Consider the following 10000-nt stretch of genomic DNA (forward strand, 5'->3'; position numbering starts at 1 on the left):
CTGGCCCTTCTAAGGAGGGTCACCCTACCTAGTTGATAGGGTGACCCTACCCCTAGGGTGACCCTACCTGACATGTAAACACAACCACGAAAAACAATACAGGAGGGTGACCCTATCTCCATGTAAACAGGCCCTTAAGTGCAAAGCTGTACTGCCAATACCTACAACCCTTGATTTTTGCGACACTTATAACTATAACTTCCAAGTATTTTTATGAATTTGTTACGGTGCTTCTTCCCCATACACACTTTTGATACTTTTGATAAACATGGATTGGGCAGGTGCAGGGCGCATTTTACAGCCTTCTTTTAAAATTATGGTTAAAATATGTCAAAAAAAAAAGGGAAAAGTCTCAATTTTTTTTTGTCTAGGATTGTAGAAATATTAATTATACTAGCACATGCCGCCTTCGATAGTTCTAAATTAACAATGCGTGTGGTAGCAACTATCTAGCGCGGATGAGCACATAATTGTAAACACGTCTTCAAAATACCTCAATTTATTGACAATTACTATGAAAATTGAAAATAGTGTTTTTCACTGGAATTTAGAATAAGCATGGTATAAAATTGAAAAACACTGACACCAAAACGGACGAAAACTATTTGTTATAGCTAAGGGCGATTCTTAGGCCAGAAAACGGTGGTCATGGTCGTGATTTTGCCGTAACTCTGTAAATGTGTTTTTTCGGGGCTTTTACAAAATTTGATGTACATAAATCTTTTACAAATCAATACTCTAAGTCATAATGTTTATATTTCTGCAAAAAAACAAACGATTTTCGGAAATTTCATATTATCCGGAGCCTATTAGGAGACCTCAAACAGTACAATTGTAGAAAAATGTTTTAACTTTGATGAAAGATTAAGAATGCAAAGCGAAATATATCAAAAACCACCGAATCCGTTCAGTTGAAAATTTATTTCAAAATCGATTGGTTAAGAAAATTTCAGCAAAATTTAAAATCCCTTGTATCTTATGCCCGTAGAATAGGACTATCTGTTTGCTTTGAGAACCTAGAAAAATAACGTTCAAACAAAAGGATACTTTTTCGGATCCAAAACTACTTTCAAGGACCAATAAAATGGTGTTTATTTCATTCTCATATCATAAATACTGGTGAATTAGGAACTTTTTAAAAAACTCACACCACGAACCTAGGACGAGATCAGACCTTAAGACATTTGTAATGTTTGAAAAAGTGAGTTTTCATCTCCATGCGATGAGCCTCAACTATGGCCAGAGTTAATAGAGGGAGACTGGTTATGAAAGCCGGCGGACTTCAGACGATTAGAACAAAAGAATAAACTCACGTAGACTCCGGGCAAAGCTACTCGCTGCTCGCCATCTTGATATTATGTGCACATTCGCGGTCATGTGACATGCCATAAACCAAAACAAAGAGTTCGTCCTTTGAAGTCCGCCGGCTTTCATTACCAGTCTCCCTCTATTAACTCTGCTATGGCTAATCTGTGAATAAGTGTGTCAAAATCACATTTGCTCCAAGAAGAATGTCTTGTATATTTACAAATTTAAGTCTCGTCAAAGATGTGCTTGTACCAATGATTGTACGTTTCGATACTTTGTGATAAGTCCACTTTTAAGGGAAGGCATAGCTTTTAAGTTGCCGTTTTAAGGACCTTAGCTTCCTGTAATTGAAAAGAAAAGTGCTTCCCACCGACCACCAAGTGTTTCATATCACTTCGATTACCTCCCAAAATTCTAGTCTTTTTTCTCTACTTCTTACGTACACCTAACCAAAATTATTTTATGGGTTAAGATAATTCATTTCTCCTTTGATAAAAATTACAATATTCAAGTTACCCTCGAGGATCACGTTTTTGTGTAGAAATTGCGACAAGTTAAAAATAGATTAGCAACCATTTTTTTTCACTACTGCGCTGGTTAGAAGCAAGTGTCCTATCCATAATCTCCAGTTCCTGTTTACACATAGTATATGCATTGCAATTTTCATTATCCAAGGACTAAATACATCCCCCTTACTGGATGAGTCTCGGCCCAAACAATGGATAGTTTTGCTCACTTAAAGGGACACTGTCATGAGTTGCGCATGCGTTAGTGTCTTGCGAAAACTTGAAAAGTGTTAGGTTAACTTTTTCAAGTTGAATCGACAAATTCAAAATGGCGTCCACTGGGGAGGGCCATGGTGGACTAAGGAGAAACTCCGGGAGAAAAAGGAAGGCTTTAACGGATCGCAAAGAATAACTGAAGGAATGGAATAACACGCACAAGCGTATTTATCTGAAGAATTTTTCACGCCTGGCTGCAAGCTAAATTCGATGCTGGCTGCGAAGCGTGCAGCGACAGTAATTTCGCTTTTTACTGCAAGCACTTTCGCATTTACAAACGTTTATTGATCCGGAAAGTTCTTCCTGACAGGTAAATATTAAATTCTGAGCGCTATGTTTGACATAGAATTCATTAACTGCGAATATACGTGACTCACGCGTGAATCCATAATGGCAGCTAGAATGTTCTGTGAGCGCGAGATCAAACAAACTCGATCATGCGCAGCTCATGACAGTACCCCTTTAGCAGCGCTTTAAATGCAGAATCTCGAGGAAATAAATGGCAAAAAACTGCACGCTAAAGGGCTAAGAGATTAATTTAACTAAATCAGTAAAAAGAACGTTAGATGCTGATTCAGTTTGGGTTATTTGAGAGGAAAATTATTATCAAAGTCAAGGGTGAGGACGAAGAGATTAAACGTCCTTTTGGAAAACAAAGGAAGTCAGGTTGCTTTTCATTTTAGGCGTTCAAGTCCTCCAATTGTGCATACAGATCATTGTTGTAAATATGCATGTTGAGCAGCCTCTGCAATAGAAAGGAAAAAGAACATATTGAGAAATGTTTTTTCCTCTTTAGTTTATAAAATAACATCACAAAAAGATTCCTTCCCCCCCCACCCCCACCCCCCCCGTGTTCAAAACAAGAACTTTTACGTCCCATGCGTCTCAAACCTGGCTGCCACCTGTTCGAAGAACTCTTACATCACGTCAAGGTGACCATATTGCTGTTTGGTAAGACAGAGAAACTGCAGCCTTTTTGTGGTCCCAAAGTGATCATAAAACACCATCGATTCGATTTGCTTTTTTGTTTAGTTAAGCAAATTATGGTTATCTGTACGGTGATTGAAGATTTTTCGTTATGACTCATCATTTTGCGTCCGATACTTAAAATACACCACAAAAACGAGCAAGCACCAATCAAAGCTCTACGATTATTTACGGCCAACACGTTCAAATTAAAGGACCACATTCAGTGCCTTCAATTGATACTGGGACATGATTCTGAGCCTTTAACGTCAAAAATCACAGCTTGGTCATATTTTAATACAATTAACAAATTGATGTCAGTTTTTCATGCGTCTATCCTGTTATAATATTGACAATGAATTTCTGACATCAATTTGTTTTTTACAATAACAAAAAGGCAGAGGGGTCAAAATTAAGTCAAAACACGAGACGAACGAGAGACAAAAATGCCAGAAACTTCAATCTGACGAGAGCAATATCGCGTCATTATCGCATTTATGCGTCTGTCCGCTTATTACAATAAAAGTTAGCCAATGAGCGCCCGAGAAGTTTGCAGTCATTGTAAAAAAAGGATATTGATAAATGCCTATAAGCCCTCTGAATTAATTCACAGGGCATTGGAAGTTGGCTGTTGGCTTGCAACTCAAAATTTCATAAAGAATCTGACCTTATGCTGATTTTCCATTCCTTGTAGCTGTTGTGTTAAATCAGCAAATGACGGTCTGGCTTTAGGTTCCTCTTTCCAGCAATTCATCATGATTTCATACCTTTGAAATAATTTCATTACATTGTTACCTTACTTTGTCTTAAAATGAGTAGTGTTGAGTCAAATTTTATTTATCAAGCTAACTTAAGGCTTTGAATGCAAATGTTAAGGGTATCCAAATGAGAGATTTGGATTACCTAACTTTACAATATTATTTTCGGTCATTTGAGGCTAAATAATAACCTTTACTGTGATAATCCCTCTTAAGTTATTTTTAGGCATGGTCCCTGGTTCTTCCACGGATGTTACTCGCGCGTTGCGTGGATGTTTTCGAGAAGGATGTGTTTATGTTTCATTTCTTTTCGTTTCAAAGCGAAGGAAAACCTCTACGCTGTGAGGAGGTCGTCTTTTAATTCCAAGCAAAGGAGCTTCAGCTCTCGCTATGTTATAATGCATTTCGAAACTTTAATAGGAGTTTAAATAAGAGACAGATTTACCCTGCGCAAACAATAACAACTGAATGAATGGCAGAGAAATGAGTAGAAACACGAGTGCAAAGCGAACAAACGCCGAAACACAAAGCAACCAGATGGTCGAAAGTGCAGATAGACGCTCGCCGCCATAAAGTCACGTTGTTGTTTTGTAAAGAACGGCAAAGAAATGAAGAAAGAATTATAACCCACGCTTACACAGCCATTGTACTGGTTGCCGTTGCTGTTGAGGTTTGCTTATTATGGAGCTTACGAAACGACGACGACGACGGCTACGAGGACTTTATTTAAAAATACCAGTTCGCGTTATTCATATCACTACGAAACTATTTCATGTCGTTTCGCGTTAAAAATGTGTAGTACCTGAAAATTCATCGTCATGTGCTAACGTCCTCCACAGAACCTTGAATTTGGTCATTTCACGTCGTCATTTAGGAGATGACGGCAAAGAAATGTACCAAAGCGTAAAGCGCACGTGCAGAGCGTGCAGAGCCATTGTTTTTGCTCATTAAACCTATTGTTTTGTAGCGTCGTCGTTGTTCTTTGCCTTCGGCGTCGTCTTTTCGTAAGCTCCCTACTAAATTCCCTAAAACCGGATTAACGGCAAAATAATGAACAGCGAAAGAGCACAAAGCAAACGAAAGCCCAGCCGAACAAAAGGACAGCTGAGAGTGTATCGAAGCATCTTTTGAAAATCGAAACATAGAAACGACTTTTCACCAAATTCCCGGCTATTTCTCTCAGGTAATTTCGAGAAAGTCGCTTGGGCAGTCCACGCATCGTGCGAGTAACATCCTCGGAAGAACTGGGCACCATGTCTAAAAATAACTTAAAAGCGATTACTTTGGGTATAAGGCCTATATGAGGGATTCACTCTTACCATGACAATTGGGAGCTTTAGCAACGACAACGGCGACGTCAACGAGAACGTCAAAAATGTGCATATTTAGTGGCCAAAGACAATAGCTTTGCACGTTCTGCACGTGCGTTTTTCATTTTTGTCCATTTCTTTGCCGTCGTCAGCAAAGCAACAACGTGAAATTACCAACTTTAAGGTTTTATGAAGGACGTCAGCATTCGAAGATAAATTTTTATTTTCTCCCCTAAATAAAGCACCGCTCATAACGTTTTCATTCCTGAGGGACTGCCATACCTTTCTCACGTTAAAAAAACTTGGAATAGTCGTGAAGTGATTACAATAATGAGAATTTATGTTTTGTGATGACGTTCTCGTTGCCGTTCCAGTCTTCGTTGCTAAGGCTCCCTAATCTCTTAGTTTTGACAACGTAAGCCCAAACGAGTGAATCTATTACTTTGCGACTCGCGACGATAGAATAAAGTGATTCTCGATGCATGTCCAATACCAATACATAATAAGAAAATGGTACTTCCCATGCATGTCACAATGTGTCAAAAGGGTGTCAACTTAAACCTATTAAGAACTGCATGTATTACTTTATGGTTACGGTTCTGGTTAAGGTCTTGCATATATTTCAAATGAAAGTAGTGTGCTAAAAAGCATTTCGCAGTTGGCGAGCAATTATTTTTCCACATTAAGCTTTTTTTGCGACACCCTTGAACTAAGTGACGTAGAAGATAAACAAAGCAGAGTGTAGAAACAAACAGAAAGAGATTTTTCTTACAAGTCATTGTCCACGTGTTGTGGTTTCGGCATTCTGTAACCTTGCTGAAGCAAACTTGCAATTTTCTTGCCATCCATCCGTGGATATGGAGAACCACCTAGGAAGGAAAAAAAAAGAGGAGGAAATGTTTACCCGCACCCACCATCCCTGTTACCTTCCCATTCACTGCTAGTCATAAGGACAAAACGCATTTATGACTTAGATTAGGATACCATTGAATCCTAATTCCCCACTCTGAGTCTGTGGTCTATGGCAAATATCCTCAACCTCGTTCCCAGGGTCTCTCTTCTCTCTCTGCCTGTCTCCATTGTCAACGACAATGGAGGCAGAGAGGAGAGGCCCTGGGAACGAGGTTGCAATATCCTAGTTGAGATTTGGTTTTCTCTTTAATAAGATGGCTTAAGGTTAATCCTCCTTTCCCAAAATTGATTCTTACAGAGAGAATCTACTGAGCAAATCTGAATAGCTATACTCAAGTGGGCACTTGACACTCAATTTTGACATCCAACTCGAAGTGTCCCTTTAAGGCTAAGCCTTTGCTACCTATTTCTAACAATACGATAAGTGTAAAGGTTAGAGTTATTTTTGGCTCAGAGTAAATGCAACAGTTTACCTTTACCTTAGGAGCAGTATTTGAGGGACACTTCGTGGCATTAGTTGTCTGTATTCCGAGACAGAAGTGATGTTAACGTTATGGAAAAGAGCAAGGGGACACTTCGTGACGCTTTTTGAAATCGGCGTGCATCTAATTACGTGCATTTCTGACCATATCAAGTACGTGGGCCAAAGTCGAATCAAAAATCAGATTTTTACAGTACTTGTAGATAGGATCTCAAAGAAGGTAAAACAGCAAACTATTGCATGCACGGATTCTCACCTACGGTAAAGATTTCATAAAGAACAACTCCATAACTCCATCTGTTAAAAAAAGGGAAATCACGTCAGACTTATCATTTTGTATAAATTGAAGGTCATACATGGTCGAATGGTAGGCAACCTCGATTTTAGACCAAACATCGCTTCTCAAACTTGAAGCGAAAACGAGTAAGTCTACTTACACGTCGCTCTTTGTGGTGTATTTTCCATACAGTAGCGATTCATATGCTGTCCACTTAACTGGCAACCGACCCTGGCAGTTGCAGATAACAAACAAAATGGATTATACTTCACGGTTTTATAGTTACGACTTGCAACAAATACCACGTCATTTGACGTTTTTTCTCCGTTGAAGTTGAACACGCGTCAAGTTGTAAGCTCGAGCTTTTTATACTTTTTTATGTTCTGGTTTGAAACGTTTTGTTACCGTTGTCTTTCTTTCATAAATGTTTTCCTGTTGCACATCTCTAGCCATTCCAAAGTCTGTTACTTTGCAAGTCTCTGTTTCCCCAACCAGCACATTGCGAGCGGCAAGATCTCGGTGAATGATCTAAAGTGAAGCATTTTTCAAATTATTGGCTAGTTGCAATAAATTTGAAAGTGAATAAAAACATTGAGTGGTTGCGGCTATAGCAGTTTTGACGACGTTAATGACACTTACAATGACACTAGCAATGACATGAAGTATCAGTGTTACTGGAGATGTGGCAGTGGCGATTCCAGTTGGCATGGGAATGACAGGCACACGCAAGTGTGACTACAGCAGCAACGATAATAGAATTCACAATAACATCGCCAATTAAGCAGTAGAGGACGATAATGATAATTCTCCCAACTCCCCCGAGTGTTTAAATGAGGCTATGGAAACACGGAAAACGTCCTCTATTGCTTTTTTCTTGATACGCGCACATATTTCCTACCAGCCAATCAAAACGCGCGTCTGACTACATAACCAATCACAATTCGTGTCATGTCACAGCCGTGTTTCCATACTCTCATCTTAACACAGCTATTGACCAATGAGAGTGCGGGTACTATCCTAATTATTTTATAATATGCAATGGCAACAACGGTTGATAACAGTTGCTAATATTGCATAAACAAGACTAATATCATATCATAGATATCATACCATATCTTTCTTTACCCTTTCATTTTTAGAGCATCTTGGTGTATTTAGTATCGCCAGGCAATTACCCTCCCAACCAAGATATACCACAGACGACAGAACACAACAATAACTCTTTCCGAATAGTGTGTGTGTTCTATTACGTCCCACTGGGTTATGAACATTGAAGGGTTGTGAGACAGGGCTTACGGTTTATCGTCCTAATCAGATATTAATAGAGAGTTTGACCTTTTTTAGGAGCCATTACAAAGGCAGCACTTTCTCCTCAGTTAATTAAAGACCCTGAGTGTTGGTATGGACAGAGGTTTGATCCCGCAACCTCCCGCACGGTAGTTTGAAGCAAAACCAGCTGAGCCAACGCGTCGGCTGCATACTAATTAAGTGCTATATATAAACTGATAATTGTGTTTGCTGTATTAACTTCTGTATGACATTACAGTCATACTCGCCTTTCTTGAAGATAAGTAGCTCATTCCATCAGCTATTTGCCAGGAGAACTTTATTAGCTGTTGTGGCGTCAGATTGGTTTGGGGCTTGATATCCGGGTTATTGTAATACGTGTCATTCAGTCCGCGGCTCTTTCTCAGGTAACCCAACAGATCACCATAAGGGACATACTCGATTAGCACCAATAGGCGGTCTACGAGAAATATTATGACATTTATTCAACAGGTATTATCTCTATGGGTCCTTTTGTTTGTCAACGTACAGTTCTCTCATCTCCTCTCCTCTATGTTCGACTTGGTAAGTGATTCCGTCATGTTGCGTTGCTAGCGAGTATTTTAATTTTACGATAATGTGACAAGTTTCACTGAATAAACCAGAATAAAATTCAACTATTTCTATTTCTTCATTCGGAATGCTTAAATGCAGAAATTGACTAAGGTCAGTTCAGTGTCTTCGTGATGCCAAGGGTTAGCTTTGCTTATAAAAAGAAATGACAAATCTGTTTTTAGGTCAACCACAACATTCCATAATATATTCGCACTTTATCCAACTAACTTCCCAAGCCATTGTTTACCGCAGCGTTTTATTGACCTGGTTTTATCTGCCTTGTGAAAGCTCCTACTCCTACTCAAGATGACGATGGATTTCCTTTAAAAGCCACTACGGGTAATTTAACAAACGTTTTTGATAAGTTGACAAGGGAAGTATCGACAACTGGTGACATAATATATCAAAAACTTATTTAATAATTATTGATCGAAACAGGCTATCAGACCACCGGAAAAATGTGGCAAGCGCCTGAGCGTTAACAAACTAATAAAGCATTCTTCATTTGAATTTTTTAGCATAATAATAAAGCTTAGCCTCTTTTTCTAGTATGCTACCGTTCTCCACCCACCATTTAAATTTGAACCTTTGTTCCGACACACTTTCTGTGGAGCCAGTGCTCTTGAAGCTGTTCAATAAACTCACAGGTCGTGTTTTTTCGGGTCTAAGATGAAGTACTCGGCCTCGCCCCGTGGTTTAAAACCCGATAAAACACTTCTTCCCGGTTTTAAACAGAACTGTAGACTGAACACTTCGCACTTTGGTACGTCGTAAATGGGCTTCTCATTATGATTGGAACTACTATGCAATATCCTATTGTAATGCTGAGACGAGATTAAGGTAGGAACTGTTTAGGAGTTTTGAACAAGTGAGCATTCATAGAGAAAAGCTTTTTTTTTCTATAGTAGCAGCATCATAGTATAATCCATAGATGCATTTACCAGTTTCAGTGACGCATCCCAATAGTTTGATAACATGTGGATGAGGCTTGAGGGTCTTCATCAGCTCAAGTTCGGATTTCAAGTCTCTCTTGTCTGACTCAGGAGCGTTGGCTTAATCAAATAAGCAAAAAAAAACAAAAAAAAAAAAAACAAAGGTAAAATTCACATTGATTGTACTCCGTGTACCTGTCATCAGGGCTCATTCTTGTCTTCGTGCGTTCGAGGTCAAATTCAAGTAAATCATAGCCAAACACAAGGTGTAAGAAATAACAGAAAATCTCTCTCAAAGCACGCCGTAGCTATATTCGCGGATTACACATGTTTGTTCTCTACACAACGAACGACTGACCGTTTGTTCCTAGACCAAAGCCACGAAGAAAAAAA

At 39.0% G+C, this 10000-nt stretch overlaps 2 protein-coding genes across 3 annotated transcripts in view; one reads left to right on the forward strand and one right to left on the reverse strand.

Moving 5' to 3' along the window:
• LOC138029742 (fibroblast growth factor receptor 2-like) overlaps positions 1–10000 on the forward strand; it is a 466762-nt gene that overhangs the window by 403865 nt on the left and 52897 nt on the right. The window lies entirely within an intron of this gene.
• Positions 1582–10000, reverse strand: part of LOC138029770 (tyrosine-protein kinase receptor Tie-1-like) — a 556173-nt gene continuing 547754 nt past the window's right edge. Inside the window, exons 6-13 of one of the 2 annotated variants that reach the window (XM_068877594.1) lie at positions 9617–9727; positions 8351–8541; positions 7200–7322; positions 6955–7025; positions 6774–6814; positions 5897–5993; positions 3724–3823; positions 1582–2835 (exon numbers count right to left, since the gene is read on the reverse strand). In XM_068877594.1, the coding sequence (XP_068733695.1) occupies positions 2770–2835; positions 3724–3823; positions 5897–5993; positions 6774–6814; positions 6955–7025; positions 7200–7322; positions 8351–8541; positions 9617–9727 (800 nt within the window). In that variant the 3' untranslated portion in view covers positions 1582–2769. The remainder of the gene's footprint in view (positions 2836–3723; positions 3824–5896; positions 5994–6773; positions 6815–6954; positions 7026–7199; positions 7323–8350; positions 8542–9616; positions 9728–10000) is intronic. The other variant, XM_068877595.1, reaches the window with a different exon arrangement.

This window comes from Montipora capricornis, chromosome 13 (assembly GCF_036669925.1).
Source record: "Montipora capricornis isolate CH-2021 chromosome 13, ASM3666992v2, whole genome shotgun sequence".
Taxonomy (NCBI): domain Eukaryota; kingdom Metazoa; phylum Cnidaria; class Anthozoa; order Scleractinia; family Acroporidae; genus Montipora; species Montipora capricornis.